The following is a 27611-nucleotide window of genomic DNA, read 5'->3' as shown; positions in this document are numbered from 1 at the left end:
CCTCCTGTCCAAATTGCAAGAGCTGGGGCTTAGAAACTTATGCCAACTTTTCTTCAGAAGGAAAGGTGGGAGACCAGAATCGCCATTAGGCCACTGCCGCCAATGTCAAGTCCCTGGTTGGATCCAACTTGCCAGTTTGCCCAGCAAAAGGAGATCCGATTTCCCAAAATGTTTCTGCATCTGAACGTAGAAGGCTTCACCGAGATTGGTGTCAAGTGGCATCCAACTGACATCAAGGCCTTTCTGGGCGCATACTCTAGTCTATGGCTACTCAAGCTTTCTCTCCCTTTGTTGACGACCAAGGCCCTGCTCTCCAGCACCCAGCCATTGTCAAACCCCTCTTCAAACACAACTTGCAGTCTTCCCTGCCACTGGCATGAACCTAGTCCCTGTATCCGACAAGTGGTTCATCGTGGCTGGCCTTAACTTTTGACTTTGACCCGATCCAGTGCGACCAGAAACCTGTGGCCACAAACTTTAAAAATGTATAACTCAAGTTCTACCTATTGGACATTTGCCATTTTGATGTCATTTTATTTGTTAACATATTCTCTATTTTTTTAATTGGTTTGGAATTTTTCTTGTGTTTTCACATTATTGCTGTTAGAGTAAGGCATAAATACTTTTCAAATTGCCTGTGCGTTGAGCATAGATTTATTTAGTGACTTTTGTGGTTCGCCCTGGCAAGGATTAGGATTCTTATTTGAAGTGGGTTCTTAACATCTTCAACTTATACTCAAATTTCTTACAAAGATGAAGGTACAAATGTACACCCATGAAGTTTAAAGTTTGCGGTTATTACATAAATATGTGAATGGTATTTCTCACTCTAGAAATAAATGAGAAAGTACCCATGCAAAAATCTGGAGCAAGCTTGTTTTCCCTGTGGTAAAGTGAAAGGGAGCATCGTTAGATACTTTGGTGGTGTAGAGAAGGGATTTTTACATGCCAAAATATTTTTAGGTCGAATAAAAAGCAGTAACTGCAGAGGACAAGACATCCAGGTCCTCTGCATCATCTCTGAAATTCAGAGTGCAAAACCTTCTAGATTGATTTTCTTTTTAAAAAATATTTCAGAGGCTTGAAGAGCAAGCTTCCCCTGCAATCCTCTGATATAATTTTTTTAACCATTATGATTCACACAATGTGCTAGATCACTGATTAAAGGTGCAAACAATCAGCTCCATTAGCCATTAACATCAAACTTTGGCTAAAAGCACTCATTTTGTCACATTTCTGTGAGGGAAAGTTATGGAATCTGTTTGGATCCACAAAGTTCCTAACACCAAGCTTTCAGACTAGAAAAATCTGCATTTTAAACATTACATACTTTTAATTAATATATATTTTCAATTTAATTTCACATTTATTAATCACATTTTAAAATTAAATATTCAAATCCAAGAACTGAAGAAAATATATGATTTTAATGCATTTCTAAATTAGTGCTAGTGAAGTTTATTTTGTATAGTTAATACTTCCACTTGGTTGTTTGAAGGGGATATTTGGAATTATTTAACATCTTAGAAACAAAAAGCCTAACCATGAAGAATCTTAAAGGAAGTATGTAAAATGTGTCAAACAAGTGTCCTTCATAACAAAAAAAGATAATAGATACAAAATTTGGACTAATACATTTCATATGAATAGCGTGTTTGCCTTTTTATAATTTCAGATCTGTGACTTCTGCTCTAGCCATTGTGATGTCTCTCTGCACAGTCCCTCCTACTGTGGAATTAACTTGATGCTTTCCAGTGCCTCTTACTGACAGTGGAGACTAGGAAATAGTAATAGTTAGAACATTGTATGCAAGCAGTTAATGTTCAAGCCACCCTCCCAGTGTAGAAACTGTTATTGAGGTGTGGAAAAGGATATTGGAACCCATTGATCGACATGAATGCAGGCCGCTTAGAAAATTGCACTTATCATTGGCAGTTTTGCTGCAGGAACTATGGCTAAATAATTTGAAATACCAAAATATTATCATTATTATTCCCTAATTTGGAACTCGTGGTGATCCGTATCACATCTATATCATATAAGAAATTTAAACTGAAATGTTTACACCTCCATTCCGAAATGAGTTACCAGTTTTGGGGGGTGTGATATAATGAAAATTGTAAGCTTTTTGCCTGGTTACACAAGTTACTACAATATTTTACCTTATGGCTGAAAGACTTTCCACCCCTTCATTCCTATTAACAACCATACCTTAGACAGCTTGAAGGCTAAGGGGCCTATTATGATGGCGGGCGGACACCGTAACGATGAATGGGACCGTCCGCCCGAGGTGCGGCAGTCCCGCTGTGGCCACTAGGATGCCACCGTGGCGGTGACATCCCCCATCCACAACATTCTGGCGGGTGGTGCTCACAGCACCGCCCGCCACAATGCTGTGGATGCACGTTGTGCATTGGCATGCACAAGGTGACAGGCACCGCGCAGTGCCTGCCACCTTGTCCATGCCACTGTAGGTGGGTACCATAGGTACCCCGCATGTGCACCCCCACCCCTTCAACACTCTGGGGGCCTGCAACGGGTCCCCTTAAGCAGAAACTGCATGCCTTTCATGGTGGTAACGCCGCCATGGAAAGGCAAGTCTCCGCTGGCATAATATGGATGGCAGTGTCTTGTAGACACCGCCACCATATTTCGGCAGTTTTCCGCCTGGTCGACGAGTCGACCGGCAGAAAAGCGGCAGACGGTCTTCCCGTCCACCACGGACCCCCCCAGGCATCCTAATGTGGCGGGGGTCATTCATGGCAGGATGGCGGGCAGATTGCCCCCGCCCGGCCGGCGGTGGGTACCGCCGGCCTGGTGGGGGCGATCCGCCCACCATCCTAATGGGCCCCTAAGTCTTAAAAATGTGGCAAACAAAACAGCCAGGAGGTGAGAAGAAGGAATGAAATTTGTTAGGGATTAGCAACTTTGCCACCAACAACAACTTTTCAAGAAAGGATTTGCTCCAGAATGGTTCTCTCATGTTCTTTTTGGGGCTTCAATGAGAAGTGCCACCAGAAAATGTATGACAGCTTTTTAAGTGGGCCAAGCAAAAATGGCAAAGAGGGTAAGTTGATTTGGAGCATAAGTGTGAGCTTCTTAACCAAAAGTATGTATTCAGTAAAATTGAATTGTCGCCCCTTCAGCGAAGAATATTTACAGCAATATAGCTCATCACACCCACGCTGTTGGTAAATGGATATTGACATTTCTCGACATAAATGGACACAATGACAACCACTTGCCACCATTGAGGCGTATTCACAAAGGAATTTTGGAGTATGTAAACAATACTCTTCTAGTGTTCTTTTACATACTGGTACATGCTTTATTAAATTGGTCCAAAAACATCCGAAAAAGGAATACAATTTAAATATTCATATACAATTAAGACAATAGAAAGGCCTGTCTCATCTTTGCACTTTTACAAATAGGAAGTTGGATGTTTTGGGAATGTAAGAGCACGTAAAGGAGTACTCCGTTAGTACTACTTCACATACTCATAAATAATTTTGTGTATCAGCCCATATGAGACTAAAAAGACACATTGGTGGATTCCTAGATAGAAAGCAGTCCTATCTAAACCCATGTCCTCCTATTCTTTCCTCACACAATTCATAATAGGCCTGCAAACATTACAAAATTCATGTATTTTTGCATTCCACATGCCCTTTTCCAAATTACCACTTCTTGCTTTTGCATTGTTGTGAAAACCAAACATTGCTGCACGGTTCCCAATGAACAGAAAGATGAAGGTATAAATAAATAAATATACAAATAAGTGAATAAATAAATATACTAAAGAATGCAAGAGCATGTGAGTATGTTTTGAGAGTGAGGTCTCCACAGTAGAATGTAATTATAGTGCTTATTCTTTATGAATAACGTGGTTATACCACATAGCGCATACTAAGGCATTTTCTATGATAACTTGGGTAATGCACTATTTACTGTAAGAAATAGATTTGTAGCTACTTCGTGGCAATTTAAAATTGGTACAGCCCTGGTCTTTGTACCAGCTAAATGTGATGGACTTTGTACAGATATAACTTGGAAATTTTAACATAACACAGCAAATGTAAAAGACCTGCTGTTCTTGTATGCCATTGACTATATTTTTTTGATTGTTGTCACATACAAGGCATATTTGTAATTGCCTTTTATTCAAGCATGAACTTCATTACTCAAACGTGCTGCAACTTCTCGCCTGCTAAGTATTAGTGTTGCGCAAAGTTACTAGGCTTTTCTTCTGCAAACCTTTGAAAATGCAAACATATGTAAATTGTTTACAAAATGTGAAAACTGTCATGTAGAAGTGTGGATTGCAGATACAAATGACAAGGAAAAAAATCAGTTGTTAGTAGGAGATTTTGCTCCCAAAAATGTCTTTGGAGGGGGAATTCTTGAAAACTGTTGAATAATTTTTAACAACTGGCAAACATTTTCCAAAGATTAGAAAACTCTGCAACCTCCTGAAGAGAGGGTTAGGAAGTTTTACAAAACTCTGTTACGAAATGTAAATTCTGCACATACCTAGTCAAAGTAAATGATAAATGATCCCATAAGACTATATCTGCTAGCTATTTTGTATGCTTATTTAACATATATGTCAGACGGGAAACAACTGATGCCATGAATATACATTTATATGACTTATAGCCCATCCCACATATTGGAAGTGATGCATTGCATTACTGAACTATTTCCTTTAGATAAATTACCTGAAAGACGAATAGCATTGTACTCCCAATTGTTATTCCCATGTAGTTCAGAAAGGGTAAAAGAAGAGTCAGGTGCACAAAGATCTGCTGCTGCCTCAAAAACTGTGATTCCCAAAATCACAATGGTTTAAACTGAAAAAGGCCGTTTCAGAATGTATAAAATCCTTTTATTTCAAGCATTTACTATCACAAGGAGGAGGAGGCGTGAAGGGCCTGTCCACTCCTTACTTTCTGTTCGGGAAGGGATATATAAATACCTTGTGGCATCTATTGCAAACCATTGATGAGTTACTGACACCTCATGATTCACCGTAATGATTCACAAAGGGGGCAGACGCTTTCCCAAATTGTGTTGGCAGCATCAGGGTGGGTAGAGATGGAATGCAGTGGTTTAGCAGACCACTGCCTGCTCTCCCCAGTGTCTTCCCTGGACACCGGCTGCTTTTAAAAAAAAATGTTTTTGTTTGAGAACGCAAATGCAGGATGGAGGTCTACTGTCCCCTGTAGGTCTCAATCCCTGCATATACAGCACATGATAAGGGGTTGCAAACTGTGATTGAACTAATTAATATTCATTAGGCAGTTAATTTTGTGACCCCGGTGAATGGGCAAGTTGTGAAGCAAATATTAGTATGTAGGATGCATGGCAAACGTCATTCCTCTCTGCAGACCAATCTGCATGCAAATTTAACTGTTGTGGGAATGGAAACAATACATCTATCCCTAAGTTGTTTCCATACTCCAGGCAAGCAGTGATAAATAAAAAAATGTCAGGAGGTGTGGCAATTATTTATACTGAAATATGACTTCCCTTTGAGAAATACATTGAAAGACATACAATTTACAAGGATATCCAAGATTTTCATGTGTTTGTATTATTCCAGGTCTTTCCCTTCAATATTCTTTATCTGTACCTACAATTCTAGGATGTAGTGAAATTACTGAGTAGGCAGGTTTCAGCGGTTTGTTTTATCAAAACCATAGGGGGCTGGCTTCAGATCGACCCACAGCAAACTACAATTTCTACTTCCTGATCTCAAACACTAATAATAGATTCTGTGCTTCAAGAATGAAATACAGGAAACAAATTAGTGCTTTCGAATAATCAATATTTGCTCTAGATAGCTTGGGAAAAGAAAAAAAAGAATCATTGGTTAGCTTTTTAAAATAAAACAAGCTTGTTTTTCTTAAACCATGAACTGTTGGTATTTCATTTCAACATCCAGCCCTAGCATTTGTGTTTGATAAAAAATAAACTCAGAGAGGAAAAGACACTTCTCAAAGATTGTGTTCCTCGTACATGAAAATTAAGGACAGAGTAAAGATATTTTCGAGTTGACTGGTGGCTAACTTGCAATGCTTTCTTTGAAGAGACCATCTTGGTCAGCAGTGAAATCGAAGAAGTCATTTGCTGTACACAAGCAAACCCCACTATATTTCCGGATCCATTTGTGCATTTGTCCCCAGGCACAACCTTTGCAAGTTGAGAATTGATTAAGATGACTGTTTGACATTCTCCCATTATTTATCTCTGCCACTAAAATTCATTTCCTCCTGTTAGTTCCAAGAGGCATTCAATTAACGCACGAGTATTGTTGATTTTCTATGCCAGTAGCAATTTTGCTCACAACAAACTTTGTTTTTATTGAAAGCACAATTTCACGTGACCAGTGAACAAACGTGAACTCTTAAGAAACAGGGCATTAGTATCTGAGTGAACATAGGAAAACTTGCAGCACAATGTGCCTGGAAAAGCACATAGGAATGACTTGATACTTTCCACAAAATCTCCAGTAATATTTTCGGACTTATTTCTGATGTGGGCGCGTGTCCGCATTGGCATTCGTGCACCTCGAAGTACCTACTTGAGGGATACCAGAATACTGGCCCATACTGGCAGGTCCTTAAAAAAATCAGGAACTATTTACGGTAATCAGTGTTTCTGTACCACTTATAATTCCCCATCATTGGTCCTGTTCTCACGCCCGCATTCTGCCTTCTTTGAGCAGGTGCTCAGTGAAAGTAACTGGGTGCCAACGGTTTTTTGTAATTTCCAGTTTGTTTCATACCAGAGTTGAGAGACTAAGAGCCACATATACTAACGTTTGAAATTGTGAGTTCCTAATTAGGAAATCACAATTCCAAATATAGGAAACTCCATTGAGTTTCATTTGCGATTCCAAGTAGGTCGCAAATGACCTACCTCATTAATTTTCATGATTTAGGTCGCAATTTAAGGCGCTTTAAGGCTTTGCTCGGTCCCTCGTCCCGCGGGGACGCGCGCGGGACAAGCCCGGGTGAAGCCCGGGACAAGGGCGGGACCGTCTACGGCCGTCCAAGGCCGATCGAGGCTGGGCTGGGCCACCCCCCCTTAGCTTCGTTCTAGAGGTCTCTGGAAGATTCGCTTGTGGGAGCTAGTACTGGACTATTTATGAGGAGACCTGGTTGGACCTATTTCATGTAAATACCTTTTTATCTTTATTTGCTACACATTAGTAGCTGCTTATTTTTGTGTATTGCGTATGAGGCAATAGTGCATCGATAACATAGTTGCATTATTCCTTCTCGCCTTAGCAAAGCCAGGAATTCCTTGGTGGGGGGTTCTGTTAGGGGGACACTAGATAATTTTATTACTAGGACTGCCACAGTGCTGGAGCAAGAGATAGCTATTACAGAGCGCCGTTTGTCTTTGGACCCCTTGTACCATAAGTGCTCGTCTTTAGGCCACATACAGCATGTACTTTTACCCCCAACGCCTAACATGGGCACCGACCTCGCACATGACATTGGCTCCCCTCCGCAACTGCAAGATTTAACAGACATATCTGAAACACCAAGGGCTATTAACATACACACCCTAAACACACAATCAACATTAGATATCTCTTCGGAGGATCCGATTCCAACAAAAACCGCCAAAAACAACAAGAGAAAGGCTGTAAGAAACAAAACCACCGTCTCAGAGCCCTTAGTTAAAAAAAGATTGCGTCAGAAAAAAGTGAGGAAAGATAGTCACTCTGAGACCTCTAAAGTTGCACCCCACATTCCGCTGACTTCAATACCTGCGAAGTCCCCAAAAGACTGTTCCCAGCCACCAACATCGTTTCCCTACAACCTAATGGGCGACATAGAGCATTTAGTAAAATCACTACTTCTGCCTTTAGTGGAGAGGGTCAAAAACATTGCAGCCCAGTTAACGTCCTTAGAAGCTTCAACTGCTATAAACATTGCACTAAATAGGGAATTGAATACTTGCTTGCTGAAAAAGTCTACCCTTACCACTGATGTAGGGCCCCCCACACTCAACCAAACAGCCAGTCAGGCATTGCTACCCGCCCGCTTGGAGAATACACACGCTGTCATGCTTACAACAGAGGAGAGAACTACTTGTGAAAGGGATAGAAGAGGCGACCAACCCTATAAGCCTGTAGACTCCCATCGCAATAGTGTTAATATGCAGTTACCTTTGAATAATAGGAAGGGAACGATTCATCACATCGATCTACCCCCGGAAGCAGCTCCTTAGGTAGTGATACTTACAGGCGTCCCGGAACTTGCCCCTGGCAAAACAGAAAGACATCAGGAACTTAAAAACAAGGTAGTGTATTGGCTAAGTCAAAATAGGCCACTTCCCCCCGATATTGACGGCGAAATACTCCATTTGAGAAGATTAGGTTGGTTGGGACCCAGACCAAAGGACATTCAGAGAGATGTTATTATCATCAACTTCAGGGATCGCAGGGTATTACCTCACATAGTGGATTGGTACACCGTGAGAAGGGGTGCGGGGATCTTGACGCATGACCTAAGTTATTTTTATCCCCGCTCCCTTTTGTCAAACCCCCCAAAACCCTATTTACAACACACGGATAACACAGAGGGCCACCATCTTAATTTTCCTGTTTCAAATCGATTTGCCACTTTTTCCGGTCTGGATGACTTAGACTGACTTTCAAACCTTGAGAATGAGGCTGGCGACACCCCTAAAACGAGACCTTCGCAAGCCATATTAGACCCTGATTATGTTAATCAGAAGATAAACCCTACGAACCATAGCAATCTAGAGACGAAGTTAAACTCTGCCTCTGATTGTCTCCTTCCAACTCTTGAAATTGACAGACCATCTGGTCCATTAATAGCCAACACTATTTTGATCCAACAACCATCTAGCGATATCTCGCTTTCTTTAACCCCCCCTTTATCTCAGGAAACTAATGAGATTCAGGAGGACACCAAGAATGGTAATACCTGTAAAAAAAAGTCCACACTGGGGGACAGTTTATTATCCTGGAATGTGGCAGGTCTTCTTGACAAATTGACCAATCCTTTATGGGTCCAAATTGTGTCTCGTCATAGTATTATCTGCCTAAGGGAAACTTGGTCCATTAATGAGCTTCATCTTTTGGGGTATAAGACCTTACATACCCCAGCTTTTCCTAGCCCACATGGCAGAAATAAGGGGGGGCTTTCGACATATATTTCTGTCGAATGTGGGCTGACACAAGTAAATTTTACTTGGACTGAAAATTATCAAATTATTGCCCTTACAGGGGGAGCTTTTAAAAACATCATCCTGGTTAATTTCTATAATAACATCCCAAGCCCCCTTTATGAATCGGTCCTCAATAGCTTACAGGCTGATTTAATACAAATAGAGGATCAGCTCAAAACAGACATGCTGCTTTTTTGGGTGGGGGATTTTAATTGCCCCCTGTGCACACAGAGCAACAAGGGCACTTGTGGCCTGGATATCGGCAGGGATGACCCACTTACCCATTTTTTGCATACTAAATTAGGGGACTTATTAAATGGTTTAACATCTCATTTTAACTTATCATATGCGAATGAGTTGTGTTGCCCACCGAAGTGTTTTAAACCGACTTATAACGGGAGAGGTTGCCACTCTACAATTGATTATACCTTATTATCTTCTAGGTATTCAGGGATTATACTCAACTGGGAGACCCTCGATATTGCTCTCAGTGACCATTACCCTATTGTGGTGACCTTAAAATTAAATCCATATGTTATCTCCAACGCAAGGAAGAATCCTCCTCATACCCCGCCACATAAGTTGGCAACTATAAATGGGTTTCATTTAAAATGGGATAAAGTAGTCCCCATAGTTTTCCTCCAATCACTGGTTAAAAACACCTATGCCCATATTCAGACATGTCTTTCAACAACAGAAAACCCCCTGGCAATTAGTCATTTCTTCTCTATAATCACGCTGGAGATCAAAAGATTACTCGCACGGGCCCCAAGGAAAGTTCTACCGTGTAGCCAAGGCTGGTTTAATAGGACCTGTACTAAAGCTCTGAAACTTTTAAAAACGGCCCTACATACTAACCCAAGACACCAGACAGAAATACGGCAAGCTAGACAAAACTATTGTGCAGCTCGACTAGCTAGGAAAAACCAGCTGAAAACAGAGGCCTGGCTAGTCTTACAGGAGGCTTCCAACAAAGGGGACAATACTGCCTTTTGGAAGGCAGTAAATGCCCCTTACTTGCAGTGCACCTAGCCCCCCAAGATTGATTCAGCCATACCTGCCGAAACCTGGGTTAGACATTTTGGCACCTTATATAATATATCAGACCCCAAAGAACCGGCGGGTGTATTGAAGAGTTATCTCAACCCTCAGCTAGAGTCAAACATTTCTAGTCTTTTTCCTCTAGACATCCTTTTCGAATGTGAAGAGGTACTTGTGGCATTGAAGGACAGCCCCTCTGGGAAGGCTCCCGGTCCGGACTGTGTACCAATAGATGTATTTAAATCACAGCCGGACCTGTGGGCTCCCTTGCTTACCAACGTCCTAAATTCCTTGAATGTCACGGGTTTCATTCCCACCTGGCCTGAGGCGGTCGTAGTGCCGATTTTTAAAAAAGGTGACAGGAACAATCCCTCCAATTACCGCCCAATTTCGCTGCTCGACTCCCTGATGAAAGTTGCAGGGAGAATCATTTTAAATAGAATCCAGGACCGGATCAGTGAGGGAAATATTATTTCCAATCTACAATATGGCTTTAGACATGGCAAAGGCACTATTGAACAAGGCTTGAACTTGGCCCTTATAATTGCCAAATACACTCAGGCAAAAAAGGGAAATCTCTCGGTGACTTTCGTAGATCTCAGTTCTGCGTTCGACTGCGTTGATCATGAGCTGCTCTGGGAATCTCTCGCAGAGATCGGCCTAGAGCCCCCTATCCTTTCATTCATCAAGGAACTCTATAGGGGAGCATCAGCCCGCGTTAGATATGGTAGATGCGGAGAATGCTCTGATAAGTTTTATATTCGGAGAGGTGTAAGACAGGGCTGTATACTAGCCCCTTTACTTTTTACACTCTATATAAACACTGTTGGTCACCATCTTAATAAAACTTACCATGACTACCCCACCCTAAACGGGAAACCGATACTGATACTCCTCTACGCGGACGATGCAGCAATCATGTCACAGTCTTGTATGGGGCTACAAAGGGCAGTAGGAGAATTCACCGACTTTATGTCACAAAGAGGCTTAAACGTTAACGCCTCCAAAACCTTTACCATGTCTTGTGGCTCAGGGATCAGACAGAAACAACGCTCCATTTTTTTAAACGGCAGAAAGTTGGAAAGCACTGATAGGTTCCCCTATCTGGGCATTATCTTCGATAAGAGGGGCTCCTGGCTGGCTGCCGCCCAAGCTAGGGGAATTGCGTTTTCTAAAGCTATAGGTGCGTTGACTAACTTCTCAAAAAAGCTAGGGGGACGTCCGATTAATCCCTTATTACAGATCTACAAGGCCAAGTGCATTTCGACTGGCATTTATGGATCTGGGATTTGGGGAATTGAGCATGCCGACCATATTCAACGCTCTGAGAACTCTTTTTTACGTTACCTCCTGGCTGTCCCACGCGGTACATCTACATACGTGGTACATGATGAACTTGGTCTTACATACATCACGGACATCATAAATTCTTCCCCCATCATCCTATGGCATAAAGTCTGGACCAACCAGGAGACCAATCTAAATAGGGAAATCATCACAGATTGCCTTAGCCTGAACGAGGCTGATAATATCAAGTGGTTGAAATATGTAAGAAACCTGTCATTTGACTTAGGGCATCCTGAATTTTTTTCTGATCCATCAACTTTGAATAAAATATCTAGAGTTACACTAAAACAACTAGTCCTAAGCCACCTGATTAGCCGACAATGGTCATCTGAAAAACATAAGAGCACGGTAGTTGATCACCAACATTCTACCACTACACAAGGGACCCAGCAGTATTTATTTTTAATACCATCTCCTTTTATTCGCATGCTTGTAACTCGTTTTCGCACTGACACTTTCTTCAGACTATTAACATTCCCTAATCAAAACTGTTGGTCCAGCAACCTGGAGAAATGCCCTTGCGATGGTCTCTCAACACAATCTAACATCCATTGCATTTTGTTTTGTAGGTTTTATCAATTGCCGGGGCAACCTACCTGAAACCCTTACTTAAATCATGGGGATTACAATCTTGTAGAGCGGCCTATTATAAATTAAGAACATTGGACAATCCCTTAGCAATTGCTGTTGTTTCCTCTTACCGAAAAGTGATCGTGAGAGTGAGGGCTTCAATGCAACCTTAGATGACACAAGATTCAACGCTTGTTGTGTATTTCTTACTTAAATGACTGCATGATGCTTGTTAAATTATTGTAATTATGCCTATTTGTACTCTTCTGAATATGTTTTTAACGTTTTTATATGTGCCTTCACGGTATTTTATTATTCTACTTCATTTCTTTTAATATACGTGTACTTTTGTGATATTGTTTTTTACATATCGAATAAAGTTTATAATTGATTGACTGTGTGCCCACTTGGTTCTTTGTAATGACTGCAAGCTCTGAGAATTTTAATCCTTTTCATTCATTGGGTTTTCCATCTGTGCATACTGGCTAGTTCACTCCTTCGTGCTGTGTACCCAATGTGGGAATAACATGGCCATTCTAGGGGTGTCAAAAGTCCCTAACTATCTCTCTTCTGAACTTCTCTTAATTCTAACAAATACACTGAGTACTACTCATAGCTTGCATACTGTTTTCTATGTGGGTTTTCACAGAAATCCAACATCTTTGCAACCTTTAATTGTTGATAGAAAAATATCACAAACATCCATTCAGTTTCAAAGCTGCTAGAAAAACGCTTTTAAAATTGAATTTTGAGAACAAGACAAACATATCTTTCTACACCAACTTGCTTCTATGAAGAAGTATGCCGGGTTGTGGAGAAAAAATGATGTCAAGCATTCAAAGTAAGAAAAGGAGGCAACTACAAATTATGATTATGCCACTAAATAAGATTTATGCAGGACTTCACTCCCCTAATAAAATCTTTGCACCCCCTTTCTTTACTAGAAGCTGTAGTATCAGTGAGCCTTTTAACTGCCCTAATGTGAGAGCTGTCAGGCTTAGGGTGGTCTTCCCCCAAACTCTTTGCCTTCCTCCTCCCTTTTTTGTGATCTAGTTTTTGCTGGCCTTAGGACTCTGCGCACTTTACCACTGCTAACCAGTGCTAAAGCACATGTGCTCCCTCCTTAAAACATGGTAACCTTGGCTTATACCCAATTGGCATATTCAATTTACTTGTAGGACTCTAGTAAAGTGGCACTACATGTCCCCAGGGTCTGTAAATTAAATGCTACTAGTGGGCATGCTGCACTGGTTGTGCCACTCACTTAAGTAGGACTTTAAACATGTCTCATACCTGCTATTGCAGAGCCTGTGTGGGCAGATTTAAACTGCCATTTCAACTTAGCAAAGTAAACCTTTTGCCAAGCCCAAATTTTCCTTTTTAATATGTATGTCACCCCTGGGACAGGCCCTGGACAGCGCCAAAAGGGCAAGCTGCAGTGCATTTAAAATGTTGGGTATGTACTTTTAAGTTTTACATGTCCTAGTAGTGAAAAACTTCTAAATTTGTTTTTCACTATTGCAAGACCTACCTCTCCCATAGGAGCCCATTGGAGTTGCCTTATTACATTTTATAACTGTAATTTCCAAATGGGATCAGGTAATGCGTTCACGTTTGGTGTCTTTGGAATTGTAAAGAGAAATCCTAACTTATAGAGGAGTCAGATGTTTTATTATAATTTTGAAAATGCCACTTTTAGAAAATTGACATTTTCCTGCTTTATCTGTTTAGTGCCTGTAGCCTGTACCAGGGTCACCTGACTGGGTGCAGCTGACAGTTGAGCTTTGTGTATTCCTCCTAGACAGCCACACACAATAAAGAGCTTAAGTGTGCCTGGATGGGCCATCACTGGCATGATGGGAGGTAGGAGCTGGGCACAGCCCCACTTACACATGAATAAGCTGTGTCCTGTCTCCACACAAAGGGCTGCATAGACCCAGTAGTTTGTCTAGGGCCAGGACAGGAGATGTAGCATGCCTGGGGACCTCAAAAGGAAACGTTTATTAGTGTCTCGTCCCCTTTAAACTCACGTCTGGGTGTAAATATTGGACCTCAGACACCAACTCTTGAGTACACTTCTGAACCTGTGGATACTCTGCCAGGACGAAGGACTGCTGGGCTGCTGAAAGGACTGCCACTCTGTTGGATTGCTGCTCCGAAGGAACTGCTGCCCTGCTGTGCTGACCTGCTGCCCTTTTGCCTGGGGGAGAAGGACACGATCTGCATCTCTTGACTCTCAGAACCCAGAGTAACTTCAAGGGGTGTAGTTGGCTGTCCTCCGGATCCGAAGGCTTAGGGGCATAACAGGCTTTCAATAACCTTGCACCAGCACCTGACCTATGCAATCTACTAATCTACCCTGCAAGTAGTGCCACCCCAGGCCTTGACTGTTAGAAGTGGGCCTAAAGTGCTTGCCAGCCTCTGTGGTACCAGCAGGAAATGACTCACCTCCTCTGCTGTGCTGCGCAACCTTGAGCAGAACCGACGCATCTCTGCTGCTGCGTGGATTGGTCCCTTCCCAATGTTTTGCATCTCCTCCGCAGTCCGTATCCCCTTCGGATCCGCTAGTGTGTGACACATCCTCGGCTCAGGCCCTCTCATCCCTCGTCGATGACAGCCTCAACGATTATGCAGGACTCCACATCACAGCCTTTTAGCTCTTCGGAACTGACGCATCGTCCCTACTGATGTCGCATCTCCGACACCGTTAGCTGCATCGGAAGCCCGAGGGTGGGACCCTCAAAGACAATCCAGACCCTTGCATCGGAGCCTCGCCACGTCATGGAATTGACGCATCACTTTTGCTGTGTTTTGGTGCTTTTTGACCTAAATCTTTAAAATTGAATATCTCTGGTTCTACTAATTGGATTTTTATTATTTTAGTCTTGCTTTATTTATTACAAATTATTCTAGTTTTCTAAATATATTGGGGGCTCCTTTTGTGGTGTGTTTTCCCTGTGTTACTGTTTGAAGCGTTGCACAAATACTTTACACATTGCCTCTGAGTAAAGCCTGACTGCTTTATGCCAAGCTCCCCGAGGGTTGAGCTCAGGTTAATTTAGGGTTTGCTTTGGACTTCGCCCTGAAAAGAATTGTGTTTGCGGCTTGAGAACGGCTTCAAACTCCTCAACCAGTAACTCCATTTCTTACACATATTGATAAAGATGGTACTACGTGTGTGCTTAGTGACCTTGGCCTATATTATAGATTAGAGGACAGTGCCTTGGTCTTTGCTATGTTTCACTTTTAACTCAATGCGCTGGTCACAGACAAAGTCAGTGACCCTTTGACAGAGAATTCACAAACTTTAGTTTGCCCTGGGGACATCGTGTTAATGAAAGGCAGAACATCTGTTCGAAGTCACCAGCCACTTTTCACGGTGCAGGAGACAACACAGCCTGCTTTTGAAAGTGCGGATAGAGTTCCCCCAGCAGGTGGGTGCAGTGAGTGACTGCAAGGAGATATCTATGGGTGTCCATGCAAACCACGTTCCCTGATCCAAGTGGTGTCCTCTGACAGCTCCTTTGCCAGTGCGCCAGCATCTACAATATGGGTCCAAAGTCAAAGTTGTTTCTCATTTGCATGGTGATATGCCCCCATGCAAATTAAGGAATGCCCTTCAGATAGCACCTAAACTACATGTGCGCCAGTGCGATCTGTATTTTAGAAGAGTCTGCACAAGTAGTTGTCCCAAATTGCCCTGGGGTGCAAAAGCAGGCACTCTCACCTGTGGGCGCTGGTGCATTTTTGATAATAGGACGCCTGATATCTATACCAAGGAACACCTATCTTACAGAATACCTGTCTAGTCTGTTAGACTTTCTTATAATATACATGTCTTAAGTATAATACGATGGAAACACTGGTAGGGACAAACAGGCACATGCATCAATGTAGGCTTTTGCGATTCCTTAATTGCGATTATTAAGGAATCGCAAGTAAGGAACTGCAAAAGCCTATGCATGTAGGAATCACTATAAAATTAGCGATTACCAAACATTCCTTAATTGCGACTCGCAAATTGCGAGTCACAATTTAGGAATGCCTTTTCCATTCATTCCTACCGGCCGACAGGCCCATAGGAATGAATGGGAGATCTCATGCGCAATTTGCGAGTACCAATAGGTACTCGCAAATTGCGCATGCAATTTCAAGGGTGCAAGGGTGTCAAAAGGACACCCGGTTGCACCCCTGAAATTGATCTGTGCACACATGTTGTGCACACACATGCCCCAAGGGCATGTATGTGTGTAACGTAAAGCTTTGAAAAATGCACTTTAGTGCATTTTTCAAAGTTTTTGCAAATTACCATCAAGTTCATCTTCATGGTAATTTGCGCACCCTAGTAGCGAAATTGCTATTTTAAAGTGGTTCTTGCATTGCATTTAAGGAATCACAAGATGCGATTTCTTAAATGCAATCGCAATTTGAGAAATCGCAATTGCGAATTCTCAAATTGCGAGTTCCTTGAACCTTGGTGCATCACAAATGCCCTTTTTGCGGGCGCAAACGGACGATTTTTGCGAATCGCACCGTTTGAGTTCGCAAAAATGGGTGATTCATGTGCCTGATAGACACTGAAAGGCAGCATTTTTGCTTAGGATAGGGAACACGATTTATATTAATGAAGAAGAAACGTGTAATACTAGAAAAAACTATTAGCAAGAATTGTGTTTTTCAGTGTAGATTGGTTAGAATGGCATGGATCATTAAATGAGTGAAATAAATAAACAATATTCACTGTATTATTTCTGATTATTTCTTGAAGCCTGGGATTTTGTGATGTCAATAGGGAAAATTGCATGCTGCCCTTATTTAACATTTAAAATGTTTACCTATATAAAATGTCTTCTACTATGCTAGTTTAAGGTGTTTGGATCCTTTTCGAAGCTCACTGTGCTGCACAAACTACCTTTATACTAAGGTGAATGAAAAGAGTGTTCTGTTTCTCCAAAATGTGCTTTAAATTACTCTGACATGCTCATTTGTAAGCTGGTGATTTGTACATGTAGTATCTGTCTGAATGCTGCTTCTGATGTTCTGCTTTTCTTGTTTTTTCTTCTCTTTCTATCTACAGAAAGCTGACCTTGCAGTTGCACCCCTGGCCATCACTTATGTTCGGGAGAAGGTTATCGATTTTTCCAAACCCTTCATGACCCTCGGAATAAGTATTTTGTACCGCAAGCCCAATGGTACAAACCCAGGCGTCTTCTCCTTCCTGAATCCTCTCTCCCCAGATATCTGGATGTATATTCTGCTGGCTTACTTGGGTGTCAGTTGTGTGCTCTTTGTCATAGCCAGGTAACATGTCCACTTTTGTGATTTTTTTGGCAATTGTTATCTCACTTTCACCAACTAATAATTGTCAAAAGTCACAATGTTTTTTTCTTTTCCTTGCTTCATACATGTGGTGTTTTGAAGGTACAGATCATAGATGAGGCTCTCACCTACAATTGCCTAATGCCGAAAATGCCTTGCTAGGGCTGCAGCCTGCTGGTGTTTTCACTAGGAGGTGCACGTGCCATAGAGAGATAGGGTCTGATGCAGAGGAAATGTGGTAACAGGTGAGGCGAGAGATTAAATCCTGATAGCGCTTTAAATGGTGATTGTTTTCACCCAACAAGTCACATGCGAGGGATTCCATGTCAGCTGCATGCAGATTTGGTTCATGCAGTCTGTAAGTGTGTTGCTGCCGCTATTGTTAGCGTCACTAAATGCTTCGGCACCATGTGCAGCGTGTCCTTTTACCACAAGGGTTTAGTTGATCGAGATTGTGTTCCACGCCTTTTTAAATGTTCAACTTTGGAGTATGTGATGGAATAGCAGAGTGACACAAGCTTTGGTAAATGCGTTAGGTTTCGCCAAGTGACTAATAATAAGCTGTTTTCTGTCGTAAGTTGTATCTTCATGAGCTATATAAGTTACTGAAACTCTGTTAAAGTGTTAAGGCTTGTTTATTGAGAAAGGAAATATACTGTGCTGGATACTATGTGTCTGGATTGGCCCACATTTTGGCAGGGGCAGCTACCATTATGCTACGTGTGGACACATTTATGCTATCATTATGCCAGAGGTGTACACCGCAATCCCAGCCAGAAATGGCCAGAAGTAGGTCAAGGATGTTCACAGTATGTCGCAAATTTGCATTATTATGCCAGGGATGGATCTCTTAATGCCAAGAATTCACAATAAAATGGCACACATGGCTATCGTTATGCCAAAGATGCACAGTTTATGCCAGGAAGGGTTACAATTTGGCCTAGAATGCTCTCAGCATCTCAAGGATGGCAGCAAGCATTACAGCGTTATGTAAAGAATGCATAAACAACTCCAGGAATGGCCATCATTATACCATTGCCACATTATGCCACTGGGCCACCATTATCCAATAACCAGCCACAATTCTGACAAAGATGATCCCCATCTGCCGAGGAGGCACCATAGATTTTCAGTTATTCTCAGACACCAGGTATTGCTGTAGAGAGTGAAAGAGGCTTGCCATGGGAGTGAGGACGTGGGGAAGCAGAGACAGGGAGTCTGATGGAAAGTGGGGAGCTCTGATAAACAAAAAGCAATAGTGAAAAAAGGCAGCTGCCACTCTTCTTGAAAGGAGGAATGTGTGCATGGGTAGGCGCCTTACCAGTAGCATGCGAGAGGCAGGACTGCAGAACCGTGGTATCCACCACATCCTGGAGAGCGTCTAGAGGTGCCCTGGCCCTCCAAAACCTAAAAGCAGCACCTACCACAAGAGGGGCCGGAAGCCAGGGCTGCCCAGGATGCAGTCGGCAGAACACTACCAGCACCAAGACGGTGGCAGGTCAACCACACCCTTTGGGCAGGCGAGGGCCTGCCTGTCTGCTGCCTCCTTAAAACAAGCTGCAATGGGAGTGAGGATGTGGGGAAGGAGAGCCAGGGAGTCTGAGGGAAAATGGAAAACTGCATTAAAAACAGAGGGCTAAACAAACAGGAAGTGCCGTGCAGCTGAGGAGCATACTGGAGAGCAAGAACGCTAGAACACAGACCTTTGTCAGCATCAAGAGAGCAACGTAAAAAGTGTTAGTAACTATTTAGCACAACAAGTGCCGACAGGCCGCAGGGTACATCAATGAGGCACTCCAAAAAAATAGGTTAACTTTGAAGTGATTGCAAAAGCAACTCCTTAAAAGTGTCCACCAATGTCCCGGTAGCTTCCCCAATATCGGTGCCATGGCTCACTCGTCTGTGCACCAACCCAGGGGCACACTGGTCACACCTCCAAACCCAGTGGCCAGAATCATGCCCCATCCCCACAAAGATGGTGGCACAGGCACTATCAGACCGAGCATTACAACACCCAAAACAAGAGAGCCTGTAGTATGCAAAATCACTGCCCCTGTGGGTCTCCCACCCACAAAGCGCCCCCTGGACCACTAGGCGACTCAACGTAATTCAAAGTGGCGCTCACAGAACGAGCCTCTGTCAAGCCCCCACTCGTCATTCCTCAATGCACCTTGCCCCCCCCAATTGACCTGCAACCTACATGGGCATGCAATAAAAAAAATTATTCACTCTTGGACACCGTGGTAAGCCATGACCAACCCAAGTGCAGACAAAGTGCCGCTGGTGACCTGCCCCGCAGGAGTCCTTGTGGGTAAGTGTTCATCCATCATCAGTGATTTAAAGATCAACACAGACACCACTATAGTTGAGTTGTGGAAGTAATGTAAAAATGAGAAATAATCAATGAAATATACATTCTTGGAAACGCCTGCCTGTTGTGATGCATTGTGATACAGTTACCACGCTATGTGAGGAAGGCTGCATGGGATAAGGCAGCCAGATGATATCAATAGAGATAACAAAGTAAAACAAAACTTCCCTGGTAATCACGCCCACAGTCACTCAATGCCTTTCCTCAAGCAAAGAGGCAACCTGAAAAAACAAATGTGCTGGTTCACTTGAAACCAGGATGAGCCTCAAATAATGAACAAGCACAGCGCAATCACTGTGAAACCAAAAGCTTAAAAAGAAAATCCCACAAAGCAGACAAAAACAGTACTTGGGCCATGGGAGACTGATAAGAGAAATACACAGAGGAACATAAGGAAATAGTATGCTACAGCCAATAGAAACAGAGGAAAAGTGTGTGGCAGGCACACCAACCAATGAAAAGTGAGGGCGGGATGTAAGCCCCTTTTATGATTTATATTAAATACAATAGGGTTCACAAGCACAGCACAAGCGATGTGCATGAAAAACCTAAAAAGCAGGACTAGATGAGCTACTCACATCTGACATGGGACATCTCGCGTCCTGTCCATTCCTATTATGAAATGATGACTCTGTCCTTGAAGCAATCCTCATTAAATAACAACTTCCTTCTTTACTGTGCATGTCACAGTTTTGGATTCAACCAACCCCCAACTGACCAGTTGTTGTTTTGATCAGAGGTCCCTGGTCATGGCTGCACTCTTGGGCCTGTCCTCATTAAAACTGTTCTTGGGCAGCCAATTATAGCACATAAGATGCTGTAAATGATGACGTAGGGCCCCGAATTAAAAGGTTTTCGATAATTTTGGGGTTGTGCACAAACACTGTTATTCTGGATTATTACAAGTGTGCAGAGTTATCAAACAACCGGGATATTTTTTTCTTTTTTTGCCCGTTGGTTTCAAAGGGTAAAACTTGACGAAAATCTGTATGGGAATAAGAATCTCTGCAGTAAAATGACTCATTTTATAACCCACTGTCTGACTTTCCAGTGAACAGATCCCCTTCAAGGAGCTCTGTTTCCCTTTTTAAGTAGCAAATTGTAACTGAAACAGACAGGTTGACATACTGTACAAGAGACTAGTGTGAAATATAGTGTGGCACATATTTTCATAGCTTAAAAATGGGACTCGTGAGATTAGAGGCGAGTTTTTATCTTTTGTGCCATTCCTCAAAAGCAAAAAAATGCAAATAAAAGCACAAGATAATGTAAAAGAGAAGGAAGAGAATTAGTGTGAATGAGGTTTTGACATGTTGAGAGTGAGACGTAAAGGAGATGATGAAGGGGTGGGATAGAAGAATAAGGGTAAAGAGAAGAGGGAGGGGTAATGGGAGTACAGCAGTGAGACAGCCAAAGCGAAAGAGAAGAAGGAGTATGAGGGTAAGAGGGAAGCACAATGGAGTGGGACAAAAAGAGAGAGAGGGAGAAAGGGAGAAGGAAGAGGGAGAAGAGAAACAAAGGGGGAGGGAAATAATAACGAGGAAGAGAATGACGGCAGAAATAAAAAAAACAGGTAAAGTTAGGGACAGAATGCTGTTATAGAATGAGAAAAATGAGAGGTGTGAGCGAGGCAGAGAGAAAGAGTGCTGAGGAGAAGAAAGACTGTGTCCATTTTTAGAGAGAGCTACAGAGAGTAACGCACACGCATATTTTATCAGAAAGTGGGCAAATAGTGTATAGTCACATATTCTGATTTACTTAATAAAAGACAGGAAGTGAAGACAATTTATTGGGATTTCACAATATAGCGTGACAGGTTGACAAATTATATGTTCCTTTCAGAAAAGGAGCATGCCGCAAATGGAGACGGGGGGAAAATATGAAAACAAAACATATTTGCCATTTAAACCCCTGCATGTTCTCCAGTTGAATTCGTTTAAAAGCGAACTACATATTGGGGTCGATTTGTGACAAGTTGTAATTCCGCACTCACAAAGCAATTTGTTGAACGTGTCTGTGGCGGCTGTTTTCTCCCTCTCACCTTTTCACTGCGCATCATCTCTTTCGTCACCTCACACTGCTTATCGTGGACAGGGCTCGCTCGGTTCAACGAGAAGGTGCAGCGGTTTGAGCCAGACTGCCCCTTCTCTTCACAAACATTGCAATGTGTTTCTCCAACGTCCGTCTGATAGTAATTGGAGCCGTCTGTGCATTTGCAGGAACGTGGCCTCGCACCTCACCTCAGAACGTCAGCGCCTGCTGTGAGCGCATAGAACTTAAGAGCATGCAACTCTGCAATAAATCATTATTTCCTGGTTTGTTGCCACAAAGGCCTCACTCGGAAGCAAGTACAGTCCCGCGCGCTGCTTTCTCTCATTCTATAGCTCGGCGTGAAACCCCCAGAAAAAGGTTTTTTAATCCACTCCCTCTCAGTCGTGTTCTAATTCACAAGTAGCGCTTATTGCAGGATAATTATAAGGCACTTAAAATGCAGCAAAGCCTTTGTCGGTAACCTCGGAGGGGCTCAGTGCAGCTGCCTCGCTCTAATTCCGAGCACACGTATGTCTGCAGACGCGGACATGCATGATAAACCTGCAGACAGTCGTTCTGTGTTCGGTGATTGTGGGTGCAATGAAACTATGTAACATTTTACTATCTGCGCATTTCATGCAAAAGTGACTGTTAGTCAAAGGCAACTCCAGCAGGATTCGGTGCTAAGAGGAAAAAATCCACCGGAAATGGAAACAAGGGTGGTAATGAAACTTCTTTCGAGTTGGGTGATGATGTCTGACAGAAGTAATTACGTATGCATATATTCCCCGTGCGTCACAAAGCAGAAGACATGTAGGGAATGTGAGCAGGCAAGATGGACATGTGTGTAATGTCCTCAACTAATGCATGCATTATGTATTATTCAGAGAGTTCCACGTATGTGTAGTGAGTGCAAATAAGGCATGTTGGATGCAAGGAAAGTTCAGCTTTTCAACTACTCTTGTGGGTTTTTATAGAGGCGTGTCAGAGGAGTGGTTATAGCAATCCTTAATGAATGCAGCAAACAACAATGCAGTTGTATATTTGCTGATATTTCCGGGCATTTTTACGAAGTATTCCTTCTGTTTAGGGCCCTTTTACACACAGCACATTGGTTTATCTAGGGAGAGGATTTCAGGAATGTAAAAGTATTTACAGTGAAGAAAGAAAACATTAAAAGCACAAGTATCCTAACTGTATGCATGAGTGCCCCACATAATATCTGTGTATATGTAGGCATTTGAAGAGTTGAAAATTCTCTCGATAGCAAAAAATCCCAAACGTGGGAACCCTGAGTTCTGATGTATGCGATCAGGAAGTTCATCATTGCTGGATCCTATTGGGTGGAGATGTGGTGTTCTCTGAAGAGGTGGGCCTTCATCACCTTTCTGAATTGCAGAAAGGTTTGGCTAGCTAGCTCTGATGTTGATCAGGGTTTTGTTTTAGTTTCTGGGGTATAACAGGAGAAGACTTTTCTTCTAGTTTTCTCTTTTTTGTAAGTCTTTTGTTTGTGGCCTGGTGATGTCCTGACTTCTGGTGTGGCACTTTTCACTTGTGGTAGTACATTTTCTGCCCGGTATGGTGGGCAGTTAGTTGTAGTTGCCATGTATGTGGTGTAGTTTACCTTGGAGGACTAGTAGTGAGGTTCAATCAGGGTTGGAATGACACGCTCAAACTTCTTTAGGCCTTTAATGAGATGTGGTGCTGCATGTGGGATGTCTTTCAGCCCTTTAGAAGAGCTAGTGTGGTGTAAGGGAGACAACAGAGCAGCGTATTACTTCTATCTAGATATGAGAGATGTTTTGGATTTTTGTTCCATAGTGGATTTCCATTGGGAGGGGGATTCACTTTCTTCAAAAGAGAGGGTTAGTGCCATGCTGTCTTGTTTTTTTTTTAGCATTTTGTTCTTTGTAGTAGAGGTTGGTGTTATGTGTAAAACCAAGTGATTTTGCATTCAATGGTAGTTGGCAGGTGGACTTATTCAAATTCATTTCGATAGCCAGTCTTGAATTTGAGATTGTTTATTACTCTTTATGAACAGGAGGAATGCTCTCTTGGGTAGAATAGAGTTTTTTTGTAGGCACCAGACATCGAGTTCTGATTGATTCTGAGGTAGGTATTGAGTTGATGGATGTCCGAGTGCATTTCTGATATGTGTGTAGTTTATCTGCTGATGGATCTTGATGCTACAGTCTGTAAATAGGTGTTCCATGTAGCGGTTGAAGATGATGACAAACAGCATTGTGCTACAAAGAGTGTACGTAAGATCAAGAGGCAGCAGCTATTCATGTCAGAATTAGGAGAGCATGGTCAACTATCTGAAAGGTGCCTGTCACTGTGCAGTATGGTCTAAAGCCAGAGTTTCATTCCTTTAGGAAATTATTCTTGCTGATCTGATCTTGTAATTGAGGGGGGAGTGCTTTCCAATTGATTTTACAGATGAAAGGTGGTGGACCATGGGGAGGTAGTTGGCTAGCTCATCTGGGTTGAGTTTAGTGTTCTTCAGGATGAGGTGAATTTGTTCAATATTGAGAGGGTCTGGGAAGGTGTTTTTCACTCCGGGAATGTTAATGATAATAAGAAGGTGTACTAGGGTACTAGGGTGTGTCAATGGACAGATTTCACAATGGATGATGGTAGAATGCCAACTGTAAATCAAGATTTGAATATTTTTCAGTGTATACAGACCCGTGCTGACTACGTGTTGTTTTCTACTAACATTAAAAACAAAAATGTATTGAAACATGCAACAGGTTATTCATATGCATTATGCATGTGTTATAGCACACATAAGTTCAAAGTGAATCGAGGGCATTCCAAACACTGCTTTATAACTGATTCCATGTCCTATGGGGTCTCTCAAGTGGATCAAGCATCTGCATGTAGGGTGCGCCAGAAGCAAGTAACACAACATTTAATGATGCTAGTGGCATAAGCCACTGTGCGGAATTTAACAATTTCTGGTAAGTCCTCATGTTATTATGAGCATTATGGACAGCAACATTAAGCGATGCTACAATACTTAGCATTTTACAAGGGAGCATCTTTTAATGAACACAAGGTGGGTTAACAATTAGACCACTGGTTCAAAGGTCCTTGATTGTAAACCTTAGTCTATTTAAGAGATCCACATGAAATCCAGGCTATTCAAACAGATTTGTCAAGCCTATGTGGAAATCACAATCTTAAATAATAGGTTAATAGTTGAGCCTTTGAGAAAAGAAAAATGTTGCCAGAGCTTTCTCCATCCCTCCTGAGGATGGGCATTAACTGCCTGCAGCTGTCCTTTTCACTTGACAATACTATTTTTCATAAATAATTACAACTCCTGTACCTTTAATGTTACAACAAGAGGCAGAGAAGTCACATTTTACATAGGAAGGTCTCCATTCTGCACACTTCACAAACATTTCAGCGTCAACTCAATTTTTTGGTCAATATTTGTGAAACATGCTCCACAACAATTCAGGCAATAAGAAAGGTAAAAACATTATTTTGAAAGAAGGGAGAGACACATGTCCTCTGAGTAGGGAGATAGAGAAAGAGTAAAGAAAATGCATACATAGACCACTGGATGTTTAAAGAATTCCAAGAAACCCTAAGCCTCTCTTCAGAAGGTAGTAAAAAGATCACATCAGAAAAATGATTACTTAAATGTAATGGAACTGTGAAAATTTAGAAAGAAATATGGAGCAACAATTTCCAAACTAAGGTTTGATGATAGTAGAAAAGTTAAGCTAGCTATGGGGGTTATTTGGCAAAATGCTGGACACTGGTGAAGGAACAGCAATGGTGTTTTAAAAGTAGAGTATATCAGTGGCTAGCCCCACAGTTATACCTAAACTTGGATAGAAGAGGAAAAACCTCAGCTGGACACAGATTGTGCTGAGATATTTGCAACGTCAATGTCTTGCAGATGTAGCGTCACTATCCATTACGTACAATAGAGTAAATTAAGAAAACCTTGTATGGTACAGATACACAGCCTATGAATTACATACAAAAATGTGCACTTATTGTCATTTTAACATGTCACATTCTTTCCATATATGACAAAAAAGAAATCTTAAGACACCTGACATGCGTTTAGATATTATTTGATGATTACTGTACCTGATTATACATGTACAAGCACACACAATTCATTTCACAACTCCTGTAGATTGTGTAAATAGTATTAACTTACCGTTAATAATGCCAGGTATACTACATTTCATTTTACAGATGAATTCTAACAAGAGACAACATCACCCATGTCTCAAAGTTCAATATTGGTGTAATTTATCTCCAAGACACTTCTGCTCTGCTATTAACAATGATTATTATTAGACCACAGTTTCAGATCTGTTTTCTGCATCTTTTAAATAACTCATGGTATAATGAACAAGATCAAACATGAGAAATTCACAGATGGAAATTGAGTTTTGTATATTTATATACCGTAATATAAGCATGGCTTGAAAAACACTAAAATGTCCTATTGCAAGGACTGCGAGATAAAGTGAGGGTAATGTTAAAATAAAGCTTCTGTAGATTTGCCACTGCAGGGCAAATTAATTTTCAGAACTGCGAATCATAGGAATAAAACACAATATTCCTATTTACAGTTGACACATCATATTGATTGATACATGGGCAAGAAATTACATTTTTCAGTCACTGTATCGAATGATTATAATTTATGGTACCTTCTTAGTCTAAGTAACCAGCTTCAATTATTCATTTTTGTATGTTCTCATATTTTAACAGAGGAAATGTACATTTTGAATTTCTCATAAAGCGGTTTATGTTAAAAGGTTTATTTAACCCAACTAAGGTAAATGTGTCTCTCAGTGGTTCCTGTTAGCTCAAAAATTCAGACTAGGAGTATAATCAAAGAACCCATATTCTAACCTCATTATGTCATTATCACACAAAAGAATGTAATTGAAAAAAATTCAATCAAACAAACATAAGACATGATTCAAACAGAAGAGACTCCAAAATACAAAACCAAAAATGAGGGGGTGGGGGTGTTGCTCCAGCAAGCTCATATTTTAAGGATAACAACTAACTATGTACATGAGTCCATTTGAGTTCATTGACTGTGGATTTATTTTAAGTTATTAGCCTGATATTCTGGCACGGGCTGCCCCTCCAGATTCTACACTAGACACCAGCATACAGTTCTTAATTTGAGTTGGGATATCTGGTGCTCCGCAGCAGCACTTAGTTGTCAACACCGACACTTATGAGAGCCTGTCACATGGTGGCACTGTTTGTCTAATGTAGGAATGAGCACAATTACAATTGATATTGATTCAATCTACATTGAAATTAACTAATACCTGCCGCCCGAGCCATCCTTATAGGTTTGGGGGCCTGCTGTAGTCTCAGTTGTCACTCTTGTAGGAGTGTGATAGTTAGGAGTTATGTTGGTATTGACATTGGCAATGCAGGCAGGGGCAGTGGGTAGTGCAAACTACAATGGTCTCCTGACGAAAGCCCTGGCACTTATTTATAAACACATTAAGCACTGCCAGCAGTGATTCCCGATTAGGTAAAATATTGGTATAGAAGGTCCAAGAAAACAATATAATAGAAGGTTACTTGGCAACATACAAAACAAATTAATCAAACCTTCACATGAAGCTGCTCTGCATTTCCTTGCAAGATACTTATAGCAAAAAAGGCAAGTGAGCTGGAAAAGGAGTAAAAGGAGAATTAATAACTGGTTTAA

The 27611-nt window shown here is 41.8% G+C and overlaps 1 protein-coding gene across 1 annotated transcript in view; it reads left to right on the top strand.

Moving 5' to 3' along the window:
• GRIK2 (glutamate ionotropic receptor kainate type subunit 2) overlaps positions 1-27611 on the top strand; it is a 1523718-nt gene that overhangs the window by 968547 nt on the left and 527560 nt on the right. Inside the window, exon 11 of the mRNA XM_085611186.1 lies at positions 17249-17472. Within this exon, the coding sequence (XP_085467312.1) occupies positions 17249-17472 (224 nt within the window). The remainder of the gene's footprint in view (positions 1-17248; positions 17473-27611) is intronic.

The sequence above is a fragment of the Triturus cristatus genome, chromosome 6 (genome assembly GCF_964204655.1).
Source record: "Triturus cristatus chromosome 6, aTriCri1.1, whole genome shotgun sequence".
In the NCBI taxonomy this organism is placed as follows: domain Eukaryota; kingdom Metazoa; phylum Chordata; class Amphibia; order Caudata; family Salamandridae; genus Triturus; species Triturus cristatus.
Note: the sequence above shows the minus strand (reverse complement) of the source record. Positions and strands in the feature narration are given on the sequence as shown.